This window comes from Panonychus citri, unplaced genomic scaffold (genome assembly GCF_014898815.1).
Source record: "Panonychus citri isolate SS breed McGregor unplaced genomic scaffold, ASM1489881v1 Contig00129, whole genome shotgun sequence".
Lineage (NCBI taxonomy): Eukaryota > Metazoa > Arthropoda > Arachnida > Trombidiformes > Tetranychidae > Panonychus > Panonychus citri.
The window spans coordinates 215,523-237,479 of NW_026515534.1; the positions used below are offsets into that span (position 1 = coordinate 215,523).

At 33.0% G+C, this 21,957-nt stretch overlaps 2 protein-coding genes and 1 pseudogene across 3 annotated transcripts; all 3 read left to right on the top strand.

Moving 5' to 3' along the window:
- Window positions 1-10,290: 10,290 nt before the first annotated feature.
- Window positions 10,291-12,148, top strand: LOC128390812 (NDP-glycosyltransferase YjiC-like; annotated as a pseudogene).
- Window positions 12,149-17,530: 5,382 nt separating this feature from the next.
- LOC128390831 (BRCA1-associated protein-like) lies at window positions 17,531-19,479 on the top strand. The gene has a single exon (XM_053350603.1). The coding sequence runs from the start codon at window positions 17,640-17,642 to the stop codon at window positions 19,092-19,094; it is 1,455 nt and encodes a 484-aa protein (XP_053206578.1). The 5' UTR covers window positions 17,531-17,639; the 3' UTR covers window positions 19,095-19,479.
- A 24-nt stretch (window positions 19,480-19,503) lies between these two features.
- LOC128390832 (glutamate-gated chloride channel alpha-like) lies at window positions 19,504-21,867 on the top strand. Of its 2 annotated transcripts, none has more exons than XM_053350604.1 (9): window positions 19,504-19,636; window positions 19,704-19,768; window positions 19,853-19,935; window positions 20,006-20,194; window positions 20,256-20,338; window positions 20,608-20,739; window positions 20,935-21,164; window positions 21,231-21,377; window positions 21,455-21,867. In XM_053350604.1, exons 1-9 carry the CDS (start codon window positions 19,528-19,530, stop codon window positions 21,743-21,745), a joined length of 1,329 nt encoding a protein of 442 aa, XP_053206579.1. In that variant the 5' UTR covers window positions 19,504-19,527; the 3' UTR covers window positions 21,746-21,867. The 2 variants fall into 2 exon arrangements, with proteins under 2 accessions (XP_053206579.1, XP_053206580.1); XM_053350605.1 differs by having other exon boundaries at window positions 20,620-20,739.
- Window positions 21,868-21,957: the final 90 nt, after the last annotated feature.

Here is a 21,957-nt window from a genome sequence, read left to right on the forward strand (position 1 = left end):
AATATAAGTTAAATGGTTCCAACAGGTAACTCAGTTTTCTACCCTTCACTTCCGTGGTTCTTGATTAAGACTCCTTGGTTGGACCATTTTGATTTGATTTCTTGGAATAGCTCGAGGTCGATCAACAGACCGTAAAATGTAAGTCTCTTGATCTTTCTCTTGAATTATGATGATCTCTATGAACATTAACCGAGGTAATGATGTATCATATTCTCATGGATGAATCTCAAAGATTGTGTTGTCTGAGGTACAGGCATTTCAGATGCGGGTTGACAACAACGATGATTGAATTGAGTTTACCTCTTGATCTATCAGGACCATAATAAGCCCAATTGTCAGGCCATTCGGCTTCATGAGTTTGAACTCTTTCAGAATAGATTTTGAATAACCTTGAGACAAATGAATTACTACATGTTGATGTTACATTCGCATAATGTATTCCATCTCTATTTGATTTACTTTCTCTTGATCTCTTTCGGACATTACAGTGCATCGCTATTATGGCCTCAATAGAGCAGATAAGGTCTATTTCCACAGTATATCCTCCGAATACCAAAAAATGAGAGTTAATGAACAAGCACTTTCATTAAATGGAAAATATTTGTGTTCTCTCTCATCTTTGGCTTTAGCAATTCAATTTCACATGACTCAAGTCCAATTGATTTTAACATGTTATTCCAGCACCAACAATTACTTTAGCACAAGCAAGATATTGGATCACCTGATCTCTTATCGATGGTAAGTTTCTCAATCTAATATCAGATTTCTTGAGACCATGATAATGTGAGTCCATATAGTTAATGTTATTGTGTCTAACTAGAGTTTCGTAAACTATTTGTTGAAACCCATTAACAATAACGATCCAAACTGGTCTTGGCATTAGCTTATTAGTATAACTGTTTCGTTCGATTCGGTTTCATTAACGACAAAGGCCATGTGAACACAGAAAGTTAACAGAGGATTAGGATGAAGCTTTGATTGTTGTTCGATCCTTGAAATTGCTTCACTTAAAGGAGGAAGTTGAATCCTTGTGACACGTTGATACAATTCAGTTGCTTCTCTTTGTTTCTCATCTTTTCTTTGCTGTTTCCAATCAGACTGATGTCTTGATTTGGATGATGATGAGGTTGATGATGAAGAAACTGATGATTTATCGTCAGAACACCACGAAAACGGTCATCACAGATTGAGGTTAACACTGAGTTTCTCTCGTTTACGTCAAGCAAGGTGAATGGATCGATCTAATAAAACCATCCATTAGCGACATTATCTGGAGATACATTTACTTTAGTGAAACCTTTAGGTGCTCTTGGTTTTCCTTTAGCAAGTTTAGCCCATTCAGGTGAAGCTCTTATGAGATAAGCAGGTACTGTATATTTGCTTACGATTGTCGCTGGTCTTATATATTGACCTGGTTCGCTCTTTTACCTATGACTGGGTCAAATCCAAGGTCTTGGAGATATTGTTCACCTTCATATATTGGAGCGTGTGGATCACAAACTCTTTTAAAACTGACCAATAACATGTTCCCATGTTAGCGTAAGTTCTAATAGCGTTTGGTGTAAGTAATGGATCATTTGGTGACTTTTCTTTTATCACATCATATTGGCCCATTTCTCATGAATTCCACCATCTTTCTTCTTGAGATCATAAGAAACAATTCGTTGAGTTATCGCTGTTTGTATGAGAGGTAAAACTGGTTAATCGTCTTGGGGCTTTAGCCAATTCATGACGAAGTTGGTCCGGGAACGAAGGTTTCACCAAGTTGGACCTCAAACTCTTCAACAAATAGTCCATATCGACATTTCATTTCGTGGTAGAAACTCTTTAGGAGAAATCCTTTCTTACAGAGATTCCGTCGACAGATAAAGTTGAACTGTTGTAAATGAGTCGTTTGATCTTCATAAATTGGACCAAATTTTGGGAAATCGTCTTGAGGCGCGTATTTAACGGCACATGGGAATAACACAGAAATTTATCCTCGAATCGGGTTTAATAAGATTCAAAATCTTGATGATTGATGAGCCATTGAACACGAATAACAATACCATTTGTTACACTCTAAACATTGTCTTGGGTTGAGTGAAATGTGTTCACAATGTACACACATTTAATTGTGTTATGAATTCGATTTATTCCTGATTGAATAACATTGGCTCTAGTTAAACCTCTAGAAATGGTTGGTAAGTCTATTTCAAACACTTGAGGTCATGAACAAGATTGAGATAATTTCTCTTTAATCAAGTTATCGAAAATTTTCTTTTCTTTTCAAACTCATCGGCTTTAGCCTTGACTTGTTCACAATTTCAGTATTTTTCCTTTTGGAGATAATCTGGTAATTCACCAGGTAATGGAGCCGGATACTCGTGTAATGGCCAGCGTAATCGTCAGGTCCTGGTATTTACCTTTAGGTACATCATGAAGTTGAGTCGGTCGACGTTTCCATGTACTTGATGATGGTTGTTCAGGAACCTTAAACTCTGGCTCAGTTGGAGTAACTTCAATGTCCATGAGACATCATTTACACTATCATATTCCTTATTTCATTCCTTGATCATCGGTCATCAACGATAACAGTTGAATAAGTATCTTTAGATGTACTAGGTTCATTAGAACTTTTAACACGAGTTGGTGTTGGTTCAGTTACTTTCTTTTGTTTACCTTTATCAACTTTAGGTTGTTTAAACAACTCAGGTAATTGAAACGCTGATACTGGTTGATAGACACGATGTCGTTTCACATATTCACATGGAATTGAATTGTTCTTAAGAGCATCTTGATTGATAGTAATGTTAATTGATGAATCACTTGAACTTGGTTGATTAGAATCAATGGAAGTGTTTGCTGTGGTTGGTGTCGATTCATCACTTGGAACTTTTCCACTTTCCTTAGCCTTTTCAGGGGAAACAGGATTCGATGAATCAGAATCATCAAGTCGAAGTTTCTTCGTAACTGAAGTCAATGATGATTGTGAACCTTCATTAGATGAATCGGGTGTTGAACAAAGTCTTGATCGCTTAAGCGAAGCAGAAACACTATTGAGATCAATTGATTCTTGAGAATCACTTTCACTTGTTGGTGTTGATTGTTTTGGTGAATTAACTGGTGTAGCAGGAATTTCTTGAATTTCATCACTTTCTTCAGTCATGATTATGATCAACACTTTAAGTAAAAAGTTGATTAGATCAATTGAAACTTGGAGTTTAAACTCGATTAAGATGAAACTTTGATTTGAATCAGTTTGAAGACAAATGTAAACTGAAAATTGAGAAACAATTTTGGTTTTGTTTTCTTTGTAAATCAATTTGTTGGTTAATAATTTGAGCTTTGAATCATTAGAGATTCGTTGTCGTGAGAAATAACAACAATTAACACGATGAATAATTTGATCCTTGGTTAATTGCTTTAGCTTTTGCCTTGTTAAGGGTTGATCACTTATATCATCAAAGATAATGTTTTGTTTATCTTTTGTTATTTCTCGGTCAGCCGATTGTCTTTGTTTCTTTTGACTTGAGTTGATTGTTTGTTGATTAATTTTAGTTTGTTTATCAACATTTTCCGAAGTTTCAATTTCAGTGTTAATTTGTGCTAATTGAATTTGATTTTCAATTTGAGGGTCAACATGATTTTCATCAGCAATGGGAAGGTCAATAGTGGTGAGAAAATTTTCATCAAGTTGTGAACTTTGGTTATTAACTAATTCAATGTTTTGATCTAATTGATTTGAATCGCTAAGACCTTCGATTTCTGTATCTAACCAATCTCGTTCTTCATTGAAATACTTATTCATTATCATCTTCATTTTCTCTGATATTTCACCTACAAATGGTTTTGTATTTTGAACATTAACTGAGAACAAATGAAAATCTTCCTCTCTTAAGAGTAAAAGTGAACCTTTTCTATGACCAACACAAAGATATGGGCCATGATATTTAGGACCTAATTTCTTACTCATATTACTAGGAATCGATTCATCTTTTAACCAGACAAAATCACCAATGTGATACGGATTTAAGAAATGTAAGCTTCGATATCTATTGATCTGATATTGTTCTTGTGACTTAAGTCTAGCATAAGCTAATTTTCGAGCTTGTTCAACGGTGAATTTTGGTTGAGGTTCTAAATCTAAATGATTATCTAAAGGTTTCAATGGAATCTTACCATAAACAAGAAAATAAGGTTGAAAACGAGTTATCTTATGTACTGAAGTATTTATCGCTAAGACTGATTGATCTAATTTCTCACTTAAGTTACTAGTTCCTTGTTCATAGACTAAGGTTCTTAATCGTTCAGCGATGGTTCGATTTGCTCGTTCCACTATTCCTTGTGATTGTGCATGATAAGGGTTAGATGATTCATGTTTTATACCATTTTCCTTGAGGAAATCTTGAAACTCATCACTTAAAAAGTTGGTTCCTTGATCGGTTTGGATCACTTTCGGTAAACTGTGAATCTTGATGAAATGTTTCAAAAACTTGATACAAGTTTTAGCTTGTTGATTCGGATGAACTTCGGCAAAAACATATCGAGATAAAGTATCGACCATGACAAAGATGACTTTTGATACCTTGTTGATTGTGAACGGACCTTGAACGTCCAATTCAAGTCGAGATAATATTTCTTCTGGTATTGGTTTTGGACTCGGGTCAACGTAAATGTGAGGACTCGGTTTGTTTATATGGCAAGTTGAACAATTTTTACACAATCGGACAATTTCATCAAAAAGGTATTTCATATAAAATCTCTTTGCGATTTGTAAATATGTTTTCTCACTTCCAAAATGTCCACCAATTGGTGTTGAATGTTCTTGAGAAAATATCTCTTTTAAAAGATCACGACCAATAATCAATCTTTTGCTATTAGAATGTTTATCTATTCGATAGATTAATTCGTCTTTAAGAAGATATTTTTGACTTGTAAGTCGATCACCAAGTTGTAATAGTTTCATGATTCGTTGACAATCTTCATCTTTCTGTTGAAATTGTTTCACCTTTTCCTTCCAAGGGTTAACTTCGCTTTTAAAAGCATAAATAACTGGATCAGTTATTTGATTAAATGTATTATCCAGGCCAAAGTTGATTACATTGAATGCTTTTTCTTCTTCATCAGAACAATTTTCAATATCATCTGAATGGAGATAATTGATTAAGCAATAGCGATCATAAAATTCTTCTTCATCTCCTCGACTTATATTCACTGATCGATGATCCCATTGACTTGGATTTCTTGAGAAACAATCAGCTGAATGAATTACACCCTCTTTGTAAATCACTTTGAATTTGTAAGATGATAACATAATTGACCATCTCTGGAGACGAGAATTCTTGAAGTTGATTTTAGTCAATTGACATAGTGCATGATGATCGGTTTCTATTGCGAATTCTTGACCATCAAGGTAATGTTTAAATTTATCGATGCCAACTAGAATCGCTAAACATTCCTTTTCGGAAACAGTGTAAGATTTTTGGTACTTGTGTAACTTTTGAGAAAAGAAAGATAAAGGTAACCAATCTTTTACCTTATCTATTGGTTGATTTGAATCATAATTCTCAGATTTTGGGTCTTCTTGTAATAATATCCCTCCGACTGCAATATCGGATGCATCGACTGCAATTTTCTTTCTTAATTCGGGATCGAAATGTACGAGAAGAGTCGTTTCGACTAATGAATTTTTTAAATGATCTAATGCCTTAAGGTCTTCAGACATTAATTTAAATTTTCTTTCTTTAGAAATTAGGCGATAAAGTGGAGCGGCGATTTGTGAATAATTAGAGATGTATCTTGAGAAATAATTGTAACACCCTAAAATCGACTGTAATTGTTTCACGTTCTTTGGATAAGGTAGTGCTTTCAATGCTTTTACCTTATTAGGATCTGGTTTGATTCCATCTCCATTGACTAAGTGTCCAAGTAAGAGAATTTCGCTGTAACCAAATTTGCATTTTTCGGTTTTTACTTTTAAGTTGTACTTTCGAAGACGTTCTAAGACAATTCGAGTCATTTGAATTAACTCTTGCCATGTTTTTCCTACAACGGGAATATCGTCAAAATAACCTAAACAATTCACGTATTGTAAACCTTCCAATACTCGATTGATTAGATTCTGAAAAATGAACGGGGCTCCAGATAGTCCCATGGGTAACCTTTTATACTGATATTTTCCTCCAGGAACGACAAAAACGGTTTTTCTCTCTCACCTACAGGTAACTCAATTTGATGATACCCTTGATAGAGATCAATGAGATTGAAAAATTTTCCACCTCTTACCACTTCGAAACAGTCATTGATTCGAGGCATTGGAAAAGCCGGTACCGAAGTAATTCGATTCAATGAACGAAAATCTGTTACCAAACGGTATGATCCGTCAGGTCTATCGACAAGAATAGCCGGTGATCCTCCTTGAGCTGTTGAAGGTTCGATGATGTCAGCTTCGACAAGATCATTGATCACTTTATCGAAGGCGGCTCGTTTCTCTTTGGTACATGGGTACGGTTTCTGATAAGGGATTAAGTTATCACCAATATCAATACTAACAGGACAAATATCTTTAGATACGAAACCCATATCTCGACGATGTTGTGAAAATACGTCAGCGAATTCTAACAGAACGAAACCATTTCATCAATCTTATCTTGAGATAGTTCTGGATTGATTCTTGACCTAGTTTTCCACGAATGGTTTAGTTGTTTTAGGATCCTCTTTAGAATTACCTTTAATTTAGCTGCTTTTACCAGAAAATCTTCATCAGGACCTTTACATTTGAATACTCTTGTTGTCCTTGAAGTTGAAATTTGTTCTTCAGGAATGAAACAATTTGGTAATTGTTCAATGATTGACTTAGCAATTTCTTCTTGAGTCAATTGCTTAGCTTGAGTTAAAATGTGATCAGTTTCAAAATCTTTGCAAAATCTGAAGTAAAATTCTGGAGAAAACTCTTTTCATCAGGAGTTTCTTTTGCAGTTAATTTATATTGATTACCATCAGAGTTCATCTTCATGTAATATAAATGAAGGAAAGTGTTATCCAATAGGAAAACTGGTTCAAAGTTTTAACCAAGTAAATTTTCAAAACTCTGGTTGAATTCATTTCCGGGTGCTTTAAAGCTGCATAAGCATAACCAATTGTTGGTAAATTACCAGCAATTCCACGTAACGGAGTTTGACCATGAACAATGTGACACCCAAAACGTTCAGCGATACGAGCGTCCATAACTGAAGTTGTTGCTCCAGTATCTAATAGAACTCGATATGAAATTAAAGGAAATTTATCTGGAGACTCGAAATTGAACTTGACGAGAGCCATTGTTTCATATCCATATCACCCATATCAGTTAAAACTGGAGTGTTGGTTGGTTGCCTTAAGGTATAAGAAATAGCAAAATTCGATTCGCTTTTCTGTTGTTCCTCAATTGTTACTGTTTGAACCACAGGTTGATTAGGCTTAACGGGTATTTTGCTGTGTGAGCTTTAGCTTGATCTTCAGATCGTTTACTACGACACTTATCAGCGGTATGGAAGTTTATGGCAAAATGAGCATTTTAATTTGCTTCTTTCTTTCCATGTTGATTTTGAGTCATTTGATTTATCTGTAGATTTATCTTTACCATCATGAGTCTTATAACTGTTTTAGAAGATGATGTTGATGATGACGATCGTTCCTTTGTTTTATCTTTCTGTTGATGGTCATAATAATGATTAGAACATTTAACATTTTATGTTCATCTTCGTGAGCTCCAAGCTTGAAGATTTCATCGACAATGTATTTAGGTAAATACGATAAAACATCATAAAGGAAGTCAGAATCTTCGATTCTCTTTTCTGCTTCAGACAATAGTCTTCTCGTTTCAGAGAAAAGGTCATTGGATCAACTTCGAAGTTATATGAATAAGATCTCAATCTGAACATCGCATTAGCACCAATCGAGGGTAAATCGATTTTTCTCTTAATGCTTTTAGGTACGAATGATAATCAGTAATTGACTTATCTATGGCATTAGCCAAATGGAAAATTTCGTGAGCTAATCCTTTTCGTAGACAACGTAATCGGTTGAATCATCAATGTCTTCTAAGGAAAGTTTATTCACTGTTTTATTCACCCATTCTTTCATGTTTTCACCCTTTGGAACTCAATTACCATTGGATCTCTTTTATTAACCTTGTTTAAAGATGCTGCAAAACTTTCTGCTAAGACCTTGAATCCTTCTACTAATGGTTGACTCATTGTTGAGGTTGAATTCTCATTGAGACGTTGGTTATTAGGACTTGGAGGTTGGTCTTGAAGAGAGACTCGGTTCATCTTGAGGTATACGTGATTGACTGAAATGCAATAACACGAATTGTACCAAGAGGTAGTTCTAGAGAACGTAATTCTGATTCAGTTGCACCGAATATTGAATCTTCATCTCGTCCTAATTGGGTGACCAGAGACTGTAGTTCTGTTTCAATTAAACCCAATTGTCTTAAGTCTCTTACCCACGAGGGTAGTTCAAGGCTTTCAGACACAGGAAGATTAATAATGTCATTATCACTTAATGATTCACCAACAATTGAAATTGGTTTTAATCACCTCGTAGATTTTCTTTGAGCCAAACTTCTGGTTGGTACTCTCACACCTTGTTCAAGTAGATACACAGAAATTTCTTCGTATTCAAGAGAAGACACTTTTGAATAATTTCCTCCATCTCATACGGTAAAGTTGTTGCTTGAGAGTCAATAGTTATTAATGAGCTTAATGAAGAGTTTAAATTTCACTAGAATGATGTGAAGATTGGAGATTGAATTCCCACCATGGAGATAAACTATTTCTTTTAGAAAGATCCTGCCTGGGTCGCCATGTGAAGGTGAACTTCAGGGTGATCAAGGTAAACACTTTAGTAACAAAACTTATCGGCATTAGCCAACTGATTTATAACTAAAGTTATCGATTCAGAAGAAGAGACTGCCTTTCACAAATTCAGTCTGTTACATTCTTTTAGGATCTTTCAAAATACTAATATTAATTTAACACAAGGTAAATTAGATTATAAACTTAAAGGTTTATTAAACTTGTTAATTAATGTTAACAGTATGAAGATTAAATAGGAATTAATTGTAAATTGATTCGATCATCTTTATATCGAAAATCGAATAATCGAAATTTGAAATTTTCTAAAGAGAACAATTAATCTGATTGGTCGATTAACCATTTGTCTAAAGACAACGATTTTCTATTGTCTCCTTAGTAGACATTAGTCTAGATTAAAATAAATATTAACCATTTTCTCAAGAGTTAACTTGTCAGTCAGACGATGATGATTAACATCTTTAACTTCAATTGTGAACAATAGTTAATCTTAAACAAAGTGAAAATTAAATGAGTAATTAAGTTAATTGTGAACAAATTAATAAAACAAATAAATTTAAGCCTTGAGGTAATCCAATATAAAGTTAAATGGTTCCAACGGGTAACTCAGTTTTCTACCCTTCACAACCAATAATCTCAATCCAATTCAAGAACCAAATGTAGTAATAATCTAAATTAAACTTTCCAATCTAATCAGTCACGATTAGAATCACCAATAAATATTACAAATTTATCTTGAATTGTAATCGATCAATTTTTTATTCGACTTCTTTAACAATCGCTCGCTCAGTTGTACTTGTCATTGGAACTGTTCCTGGCTTAGAATGAGCTCTTCTATCGACTTCATTTCTCTTGATTTCGTTAATCATGGCGGCTTTTTCTTTCTTCCCATGGTGATAATGACGATGGATAATACAATGGAATAGATTTACGATTCAATTGTGATGTCAAAATGATTGATGGTGTCCGACAAATGGGAAAAATGGAAAAAGAAAGTTTTTCGTCTCTAGATCGACAGATATGCAAAAAGGGCAAAGAACGAAGATTCATCAATTCATGTGCACCGATAATCATGATTTCCGAGAAATTGACTGACACGATTAAAGGTAAATCAGGTTCTCATAAATTATCTGATTGTTTTAATGAGCATTCTGATTTCATTAAGAGTGAACGTGTATTAGAAATTTCTAATCTCTAATTAGTTAATTAACACTGTTAATATAATAATCTTATTGATTGTGTCTCACGTGAATGGAAATGACAGAAAATACTGTCACAGAGCTTATAATATAATCGTTATTAGAATTTGGAAGTTCACTTTCTTAATTTATTCAAATCTCTACTGACATTTAAAAATCATGCTAATTGATCAATAGTTAATCTACAATTAAGACAAATTCATATCCAAGAGGCAATGGTTATAAAATTTATCCAAAAATTTATCTTTATTGTTAGGAATACAAGGATTAATAATAGATTTTCTTGGAATTAACTTAATCTCAATTGAGGGGATTCAATGTTAAATAAATGTTCTAGTTCATAAATAGATCCAATTTTCCCATAATATAAATGATTAACAGTTAGAGCATTTAATTAAATTGAAACAAGGATTCAATCACTACAATTATCATATTTTATTTTTGCAAAATTTAAAGTGAAACAATATTACAACTGAAATGTCAGAAAACAATCAACAATCAAATGGAAATCAAGATCGTCCATTGAAAGTGTTTATTACATCAATGTTAGCGTAAGTATAAGAACAATTAAATTAAACTGAGAGAAATCTTAATGATTGTTAATGATCGATTTTTATTTTCGTTACAGTACTGGTCATCTTAATTCTTGTCTTGGTGTTGGGTCACTTTTACAGAAACGTGGACATGATATTTACTTTGCTCATCTGCCGAAGAATCAATCGATTATTGAACGACAAGGGATGAAGTTCGTTAATTTACTTGATTACTCGTGTGATATTGTTCCTATTGAAGAGGCTTTGATGGCCGATCCTAAATTTTTCAAGAATCAATTCGAAGAGGGTCGTAAGTTTAATCCCCTTGAACTATTGAAACGAAAAAAGGATGATGAAGAGCTGAAGTTCGTTTATAAAATTGAAGAAACGACCATTAAAGAAAGTGAAGTGATGATCAAACTGGTGAATGAATTAAAACCCGACGTTTGTATTGCTGATTATGTTTTTCCAGTTCCTTGGATGAAAGTTGTCGACGTTCCGACGATCCAAGTGATGTCAGTTGCCCCGACAGAACTGTATAATGGTCCACCGTCAGGCTCGGGTTATTCAGTAAATGACAAGCGAGAGCTTTGGGAAGAGTTTAGAACTCTGAAAGAGCAAAAATGAAAAAAATGGAGTTTTATGCTATAAAAACTTTCGAGTATTTCGATGTGAAATTCGAAAAAAATGAGAGTCCAGATTATTTGGGTATCTATGTTTACCCTGGACCTTTGGACTATAAAGAATTGGGTCAACCTAAACCTCGATGGATTAGACTTGATTCAGCGGTTCGATTACCAGAGACAAGTGATTTTATTATTCCTGAGAAATTAGCAAACAAACCAGGAAATTTAATCTACCTTTCAATGGGAACTCTCGCTTCTATCAATCCTGACCTGTTGAATCTATTGCTCGAACCATTGGCTAAATCGCCATATCGATTTATAATCTCTACCGGAAGAAACGGAGATCAAGTCAAATTATACGACAATATGTGGGGTGATAAGTTTGTCAATCAAATCGCCATCTTACCTCACGTCGATCTGTTCATCACTCATGCAGGATCCAATTCACTGATTGAAGGTCTAGTAGCGGCAAAACCTCTGATTGTGATTCCAGTATTTGGCGACCAGTTAGACAATGGACAACGAGTTGTTGATCTCGGATTAGGGGCCAAAATCAATCTGTGGGAGTTTGATGGAGATAAATTCCTCGAAACTATTGAAAATGTATTGACTGATGAAAAAATTCATGAAAATGTCACAAAAATATCAGAAGAATTTAAAAAATCAGACTCATCGGAGCATGTTTGTGAAACTATCGAGCAAGTTGCAAGAACAAAACAACCAATTGATCAATTATTGTAATTAATTAATTAGAAACCAAAATTAAACAAAAGTTTCGAATACATTTTATTCACTCAATAAATGTTCAACAATTACATAGGAATACAAATTTTTTTCATGATCGACTGAAATGATTCATTGAATTAATTGTGTTTCCTGTTGTACAACTGTTCATTGTGAATCAGAATTTTATGATTGTTTCTGTGTAAAGAATTATCGAAAGTGAAACAGAGAAAAGAGAAACGATAAAGTTTTTATCGATAATCATAAATCCAAAGAATCTAAATCCAATATTTTTATTATGCAATCGCATGAGAAACAGTTCGATCTAAAAAGTGATGAAAGAAAAAAAAATTCTATTTTAATTATCAATTAAAACGAGCATTTAAATAACTAGTTACCTCTTTTTGGTGAATATCATCACTCAGAGAAATTTCGTTCAGTACTTCGATTGATTTAGTCGATTCAGTGTTTACAGATACAAGTTGATACGTTATTAGAACTAAGAAAATAGTTCTGGTACAGAAATCGAAGCAATTTTTGATAATGGAAAATTTTGAGGTATCAATAAAGTATCGATAGAATATAATTGGATTGAAAAAGATACAATCAAAGTATATCAATGTTATAATGTACGAGCAGAATTCATTAGCGACCTTACAAGCTTTTATATTGTTACTGTAAAGACATCGAATTTGATTGAGTCCATTAGTGTCACGAACAATTAGTCGACTGAATACAAGAATCTTCCAGTTAATTATCTCGAAACAAGTTCTAACATAAGATGATAAGTAGGTTATTATCAAAGCGCATTCAAGAAACTTTGCATCTGCTATCAGTTTCAGAATGTTACGAATGATATTAAATGACCATGAGTACTTATCCCAATCAGTCTCCAGAAAAGTGATTGATATATTTGTTATTATGAATATGAAATATACCAGAAAGTGTAAGATGCTGAATTTTATGATTTGTCGTTTGTTGATCTTCATCCGATTAGGGAATTGATTTTCCAGGTTCATCATTCCAATCAGATTGTTAAACTTTGTCAACTTTTCCCATTTTAATCCGAAGATAAATAATAAGCCATAAGAGCATCTAGAAAACTCCTTGAATAACATTTCGTAATAAGTTAGAGTGTTTTTCCTCTGTGAACTTGAAGAACTTAATATTATTATGGAAAATGAAATTAAACAAATACCAGTGATTATTGTTACAATTCTGATCAATCGTAACGATATCATGTTCAAGATACGAAGATTATCACAATTTATCTCAATATCGGTTATGTCGTGCTTCTTGCCACTTTTTCTGTGAATAAAGATAATAACATGAGTGAAAATATAACAGGTACTTATTCAATAGCTTAGATTTATTGCAATTATTTCTAGTAATAAATTTCCAGCGGACAAAATATCAAGAGAATTATTGTCATGATAATGCATCAATGTCATTGAGAACAATTGGTTAGGGTTCGTTTGATTAAAAAGAAAAAAATTAGAATGAATCAGTATGTGATTTTAAGAATTAAATAATAACATTTATTTCAATTTTCTCAACGGGACCTGAAAGATTCAGACGAAATTACAGGTCGGTACAAAAAACATTTGAACAAATTCAAATCAATGTAATTAATTAATTACTCAGAATTATGATTCAATATGATAACCATGAGCTCGGTAAATTTCCCGGCAACGTTTAGGCCATGATTCTAGAGCTCGTCTGATCTCATGTAACGGGATTCGTTTAAGTTCTCGTCGAACTGCCTTTTTCAGTTGCTCGATATCCGAACATTCAACCTTACTGAGAGCCGATTTTAGTCGACCGAATAGATAAAAATCACATGGTGATGCATCAGGCGAGTTAGGCATCCACTCTGAGGGTTGAATAAACTTGATACCAGAACTTTTCAAGAACTCGATCGTCCGTTTGGCCGTGTGAGAGGGGGCGGAGTCATGATGAAAGATGAAATCATTTTCAGGGAATAATTTCTTTACGTCCTCTTTGAAAAAAGGTTTCAAAATATTCTTAATATAATAATTGGAATTGATTTTACACTCTGGCGGAACAAATCTTGGTTTGAAAATTCCACGGCTCGAAAATGCCACCCAAACCATTATCGTCTTAGAGAAATTACTCGAAGTGTAAATTTCGGCTTCATCACGGCTTGCATTCTGATCAATATATTGAATTCGAGTTTGACCTCTCGATTCATCTAGCCTGATTAACGACTCATCCGAAGTGATGAACTTTTCCCAATTTCCTTCCTTAAGTCGCCGGTAGAGGGCCAAAGATCGACTCCGTCTCTTTTTTGCTATCGCTTCCGTTATGACGTGACCTTTAGGCTTTAACACCTTTTTTTTACCCAACGTTTGATGTATATGATAGTTTACCATTCGCTTAGTTACATTAAGTTTTTTGGCCATGGTCAATTGAGGCAAAGGGTTTTTTTCGAGCACGAGTTCACGCAGCTTAGAAAGCTGATTTTCACTAATTTTCGGCGGACGGCCACGATTTTCCTTATTGGCACTTTTTTTCAAATTTGACTTATTATTTTTGATGTTAGATATTGACCCAATAGAAACTAGTTGGCCATCTTTTTTTAAATGGTCTCTTATTCGTGAAAATGACCAGTTTAGGCCTAAAAGTTCACGAATTCGACCAATCACTTCACTGTCTAATTTCTTCATGATCTTAATCAACTGAAAAATTTAATTAGTATAATTGGATAGCCAAGAAAAAATGCTTTCTAGTGATAGTCTATTTGTCTAGTCATGACTTCTGATGGAGCGACAATTAGGCGACAAATTTGTTCAAATGTTTTTTGTACCGACCTGTATCTTTCCAACTGGCTTTCAATTGATAGATTTGTATTGAACTCCAATCTATTTTATTGATCTTTCGGCGAATCAAAAATGTACATTTGGTCGATCGTTTGCCATAGAAACGAAAACATCACAACCAAGGCGAACTCAACTTTGTCGCAAGAATTCATCCAAATTCACGATTGTTACCATCTTAAGAGTCTGGTGATCATGTGCTTAAGCCCATCTTTCTGAAAATTTCCGACTGATTTACTGAAATTCGGATAAAGATTACGCAACAGCTACAAGGAGTTTACGAAAGGTCAGGATATCAAAAAATCGTACAAAACGGAAAAACAGTCTAGTTAGAAAAATCTGAACGTCCTTTCATGAGAAATTCTGAATGAAAGTTTTTTATGTACACAAGCATAAGACTTTTTGAGAGCACGCGATTCAAAAATAATAACAGAGAGAGAGAGGCTGCTATGATTATCGCTATCCAATATTCTTTCGATGCTTAGAATTTTTTGGAAATTTGGATCGTAAGGCTATTTAAAAGTGGTCATTTTGCGATACCACTCGCCATGATTTGTGAACTTTAGCTCGAGAGTTATCATTTAATTGAATCAAATGTACAAAGGGATGAAGTTTGTTCATGACTAACGAACATTTTAAGAAATCAGTATGAATTGAACAATAATTGGGGACAGATTTTAATATTTAATATGAATCAGAATTTTATGATTGTTTCTGTGTAAAGAATTATCGAAAGTGAAACAGAGAAAAGAGAAACGATAAAGTTTTTATCGATAATCATAAATCCAAAGAATTTGAATCCAATGTTTTTATTATGCATCCGCATGAGAAACAGTTCGATCTGAAAGGTAAAGAAAGAGGAAAAAAGTCCATTAAGATTTTAATTTAGCAAAACAAAGACGATAAAATTATTAATAGTTACCTCTTTTTGGTGAATATCGTAACTTGAAGCAATTTCATGTAATACTTCAATTGATTTGTAAGATTCAGTGTTTACAGATACAAGTTGATAAGTAATCAGAGCTAAATGAGCAATTCTACAGCTAAAAATCACACAGTTTAGTAGTAGGGAATCTTGCATATCATCAATAAAGTATCGATAGAATATAATTGGATTGAAAAACATACAATCAAAGTATGTGAATGTTATGATGTACGAGCAGAATTTATTAGCGACTTCACAAGCCTTTATATTGTTACTGTAAAGACATCGAATTTGATTGAGTCCATTAGTATCACGAACAATTAATCGACTGAATACAAGAATCTTCCAGTTAATTATCTCGAAACAATTTCTTACATAAGATGATAGGTAAGTTATTATTGCACAAATTACGAACAACTTTGCACATCCAATACAATGTATCAGCTTGAATAAAAAATCAGATAACATGAAACTTAACCCATTGTAGTTTTTACTTGCTGGAAAACTGAATATTATATAAGATATCATGAACACGAAATAAACTAGAAAGTTTAAGATGCTAAATTTTATGATTTTCTGTTTATTGATTTCCATTCGATTCGGAAATTGATCTTCCAGGTTCATCATTCCAATTAGATCGTAAAACTTTTTCAACTTTTTCCATTTTAATCCGAAAACAAATAATAAACCATATGAGGATCTAGTGAGCTCCCTGAATATTAGTTCATAATAAGTGAGAGTTTTTTTCCCAGGGGAATTTGAAGACTTAATAATTCTTACGATAGAATCTGCGATTGAAAATAATCCAACAATAACGGTTATTATTCTAACAGATTTAATCGAGATCATTTTTAGAGTTACAATTACTTTCACTTTGAATCATAGACTGATGGATAAAAGTTCTTAGGCTAATCAATCCGAATTCGTTTTATCGACAATAGGTGACCAACCATAAAGGTCAATCTTAATCATAGAGCTTTTTAAATTTTCTCCAACAGCGTCATGATAATTTGTCATTCACAACAATCAAACGACAAACAATGAGTTTTTGCGTCTTTCAATTCAATGAATATTCATAAAGTTCATCAGCCAGCATGAGGCAGAACTAAATGTTATTCATGAAAATTAGTTTTTTTTACAGTCATACGAATACCGAATTAGAGACAAATCATTCGTCCGCTGTCAATCATCGCTAATCATGAATAGAGAACATTTTTTGCGTCATGTGGATTATTAACTTGACAATTGGCTGAAAGAGCTTCGAATTTAACATTCATAAGATTATTGAATTTTATAGATTGCTTATTTTTCTCCGGACTATTAGGATTCTAGAAACTGATAGAACTGTCAAATACTTTTTAGCGTCGAAATCATCAATAAATATAAATATTATATAGAAAATTCACCAAGAACTATAATTTATTGATTCAATTTCTTGTCATTGGACCAGTTTTTGGTTCGGAATGATCTGTTCGATTGGTCTTTTTTCTCAGTGGTAAATTTGTCTGGGTACATGAGAGATGTCGAGAGATCCTCTTAATCTGGATGATGAGATTTTTTAAGTTTTGTTGATACCTAAAGTCAATTTCTTCTTTTGAACCTTTGGGACAAAGTTTCTCAGAGGCATTTGCTTTCCAGGCTCGAATATCCATCTCATCGGATCCAAATAAATGTTAAATCACATGTCCACAAAACGATTTCTAACTTTTACAAACATTTTCCACGATAAAGTTAAGGACCTGGACGTCACTTGGGTTACTCGCACGTTCGTCTAATTTTTTTTCCATTTTATCCGCTTTTTAGAAATTTTCTTTTCTTTCATCAATAGATGGCGACAGTTTTTTTCGTCTTTGTTTTTGTTTACCTTTTTTCTTGTTGTTGTCATTTCTTTAATTGATTGTTGTTGGAATTGAGTAATTGTTTCATTGGTTCGAGTTGTGATTCCATTTTTGTGACATGGCCTCTGCTACCCCACCACCTCCACCTCCACAGGTCCCACAACAACCAGCGCAACCACCTGGTCCACTTCAAGCAGCGTCGTTGAAACAAATTCACTTTTTCAGTGGAAATCATAATGTGGAAACAATTAAGGGAATTCTTCACATTTATAAAGAGAATGAGAAAACTCCACTTGGTTTAGAAGATGAAAGTAAAGACATTGTTTGTATCCACTCGATACCAACTTCGATGACCATTCATGATCTGCTCCAATTCACTGGTCCTGTGAACAATAACATTGAACACATTCAAATTGTTCGTAACTCGAAGCCCAATCAATTCATGGCTTTGATCAAATTCTCGGATGAAAAGAGTTCAGATGAGTTTTACAAGAATTTCAATGGAGTTCAGTTTAATTCAATTGAACCGGAAATTTGTCATCTCGCTTATGTGGCTAAAGTTGAGACATTCAAAGAAACTTCTGATGGATGTTTACCTATTGTTGGCCACGAAGAACTACCGACCTGTGCAGTTTGTCTCGAAAAAATGGACGAATCGGTCGATGGAGTTTTGACAATTCTGTGTAATCACTCCTTCCATTGTGGGTGTTTAGACAAATGGGGTGACACAAGTTGCCCAGTTTGTCGTTACTGTCAAACACCAGAAAGTGTTCCTGAAAACAATTGTTTCGCCTGTAATTCACAAGAATCCTTGTGGATCTGTTTGATTTGTGGTCACATCGGATGTGGTCGGTATGTCGGAGGTCATGCCAAGTCTCACTATCTGGAGACTCAACATACTTTTGCTCTCGACTTGAGTATGGATAATCTAGTCTGGGATTATGCTGGAGATAATTATGTTCACCGATTAGTTCAAAACAAATCAGATGGTAAACCAGTGGCCGTTGAGTACGAAAATCGAGCCGAGGATAAGATTGATGCGGTCCAGTTGGAATACACTTACTTGCTGACCAATCAATTGGAAGCTCAGAGACATTTTTTCGAGGAGACGATTCGCCTTATTAAGAAAGAAGCCGAAGAAACAAGCAAAGAATTGATAGAAGAGAATAAACTTCTCTTGGAGGAGAAGAAACATTTCGAAGATGAGAACCAACGTTTACGCAAAGAAAAACAATCTCTAGAAAAGAAAGTGACCAATTTAAGTTCTCGGTTGACGAAAGTTCTTCATGATGTTCAAGAGGAAAAAGAAATGAACAAATGTCTCTCTCAAAATCAAGATCTATGGTCTCAAAAGTTTCAATCGACGGAATCAAATTTGAAAACTTCCATCGACAAGAAGGACAAGGAAATCGAAGACCTTAAAGAACAAGTTAGAGATCTAATGTTCTTCGTCGAAGCTCAAAATAAACTGAAAGATGTTAAAGATGTTTCTCAAGATGAAATCGAGGAAAGTTCAATTGTGGTCGGTGCAGCATCACGATTGTCGAAAGCACGTCGAGCACGAAAAAGATGATCGAACTACGAAAAAATATCATTTAAGTCATGATTTGAGCTTCTAATCCTGTTAAAGTATTACTATCATTTACTATTTTAATTTATCTTGTTAAATCGATTTTCAATTGTTAATATATTCTAAAAACAAAATCTAATATATTTGATCTGAGATCGGAAATTTAGTTCGATCAGAATGAGAATTTTGTAAATATCAATTATCATTATTATTGAATTTCTTTGATGTAAACAAGTTACTAATTATTACATGGGATTCAAGGAAATTACATGTAAAATCAATCCCGATAATTTCCAATTACAATTACAATTGTATAAACTAAATCAATTCAATCGATCGAGAAAGTGACCCAAAAGTCCAACCAATAAATGTCATTAAATCACAACAATCAGTTAACAGTTGATTTTATTAGTTCGAGTTGATCAAACTGAAAGTAATGTTACTTGATCTCAAAATTAAATCATCTTGTTTAACAATTAACTTAATCCAATTGCTTGTTATCAAATCAGTATGGACATCAATAAACCTGCCTCTAGATGATAAAGGTAAGTTAATTGTATCAATTAACAGTTAATTAACAGTTAGTTTAATTTCTGCTCATCTAAATTTAAGGTCCATTAAACATCACAATGAATATGATCATTGAAGATATTAACTCAATCAATCCATTAACTATGGTAAGAATTGATTACTAATCAACTAGATATTAATCAATACATGTGAATGATTGTGATTAGTTAATTGTAACTGATTATCCAAAGGATTTTAGATTGGAATTTTTTCTCACTCATAAATGGATAACAATTAAAAAACATTGTCAATCAGTGCGTCAATCAATTGAAAGGTAAATCTGTTTCTTTACATTCAGTGATTACTGATGATTAATTATCACCTTTCTAATTGTTACAATTAAGTCGTGAAACAATTGAATCAAATGGTAAACCAATCATTTTAAAAGGTAATGATTTAACAACAATTTGGGTTCCCGATACTTTCATTTACAATGCTAAGCAAGTTGGTCCAACAACATTTGATGATGGATACAAAAGTTTAATTGTTTCATTTTCTGGGCCCGATAAATGTTCATTTACATACACACTTAGGTAACAATTAAGTTAATTGTTGGGTAAGAAAACTGATTCCACTAATCAACTGATTACTTAGACTTTCAGCTTTGATTCCTTGTCCAATGAACTTCCGTTGGTATCCAGTTGATAAACAAATTTGTCGAGTCTCAATCAGATCAGGTAATTAGTTAATATCAATTTCGATTTCAATGTTTAACAATTAAATCAAATTGCTCGAGGAAAAAATCAACAAAAAAATAACTAATCTCGATTCCAATTCAATCGTAATGTTATTTTTATATTCATTTCACTTGGATAAATATTTACCTTTACATTGCCTTTAGGTTATTATTAAGTTAATTATATTAAGTAAACATTAGATTATATAATAGAAATGAGTCACTAAAATCAAATTAGTCTAATGAATTTAATCATAATTAACTAATCAGGTTCTTATTCAGCTGATCAAATAAGTTATTCATGGTTTCCAAAAGGAGTAATCATTGAAACTAAGGTTCCTCTCTTACAACACTCATTGGGAATTAACTATTACAAATTAATTGCTACTGTTCATGATCAAGGTAATTACGATTAACTAATTAACCGATAATTATTTATACTTAATCCACAATTGATCTAATTAACTATCTAATTCCCTCTCCCAGAATCACAATAAATGTTTTACCTTTAATCTCATTGTGATAATGATAATCACCACGATTAACTGTTGATCAATGATTAATTATCGTCCTTCTTAATTGTTAACAATTATACAGCTTTATTCACCTGGTTAATTGTTGATCTAACCTTTACACGAATCATATCTTATCATGTAATTCAAATCTATTTACCAACAATTATCTTGGTAACAATTAGTTACTGTTCACTTTGGATGGGTAATGATTATATTGCTGGTCGAATCACTCTCGGTGTAACAACACAATTAGCGTTAATTACTCAATTTTCTGGATTAAAATCTCGCCTTCCTCAGGTTTCCTACATTATTGTAAGTTTTTAATTTCCATTCAATCATGATTAACTGATTATAATCAACCAATCTACTAATTGTTAGGCTCTTGATGTATGGATGATTGTTTGTATGATTTTCATTTTCTCAACCATCTTAATTACAACAATAATCATTGTTATTAATCAACATCAGTCATCATTGTTATTTAAACAAATTGTTAATAATCAACGCACGGAAAATCAATCAAGAGTGAGTTAAATTGTTTCTATGTAAGTTAATTGATTTAATTGATTGGTTACAATTTTGTTATTATTACAATTCAATAGATTAAACAATCAAATCGATTGGAAAACAATTGGTTAAATAAGATTTCCTCTTATGCTCTTAATCATCAATCATGTGTAACTAATCAAAGTAAAAATAACATTGAAACAATTAAGTCTGAGATGATGATTAATCCAAAGGATATTGAAAAATCATTACAATTAACTAATCATCTTGAATATTTATCTGATAATAATCAAATTGGTGTAAAAATTGATCAAATCTTACGATTTATTTATCCAATCATTTTCCTATTATTTAATTGTCTCTATTGGTTAACTTTGTTCATCTGATTAACTATTATGATTAACTGATTCAGTTCATGTTACACTGAGTAATTTCATTAATTATCTGTCATATGGTTTTCCATGTATCATCATTTATTAATTACAATTAAACAAAAAGTTTGTACTAATTAACTGAAAATCATTCTAGTGTGAAAATATTTAATTTAAAAGTCAAGGTTAATCAAGAGCAATTAATTTTAATCATGATTATGATCATG

What these genes read in the sequence shown, in the direction of transcription:
- LOC128390831 (XM_053350603.1), top strand. Translation starts at nt 17,640, where the DNA reads ATGGCCTCTGCTACCCCACCACCTCCACCTCCACAGGTCCCACAACAA.
- LOC128390832 (XM_053350604.1), top strand. Translation starts at nt 19,528, where the DNA reads ATGTTACTTGATCTCAAAATTAAATCATCTTGTTTAACAATTAACTTA. An exon ending in GTGCGTCAATCAATTGAAAG is followed by an intron (nt 19,936 to 20,005) that starts GTAAATCTGTTT and finishes GTTACAATTAAG; the next exon opens with TCGTGAAACAATTGAATCAA. An exon ending in GCACGGAAAATCAATCAAGA is followed by an intron (nt 21,378 to 21,454) that starts GTGAGTTAAATT and finishes ACAATTCAATAG; the next exon opens with ATTAAACAATCAAATCGATT.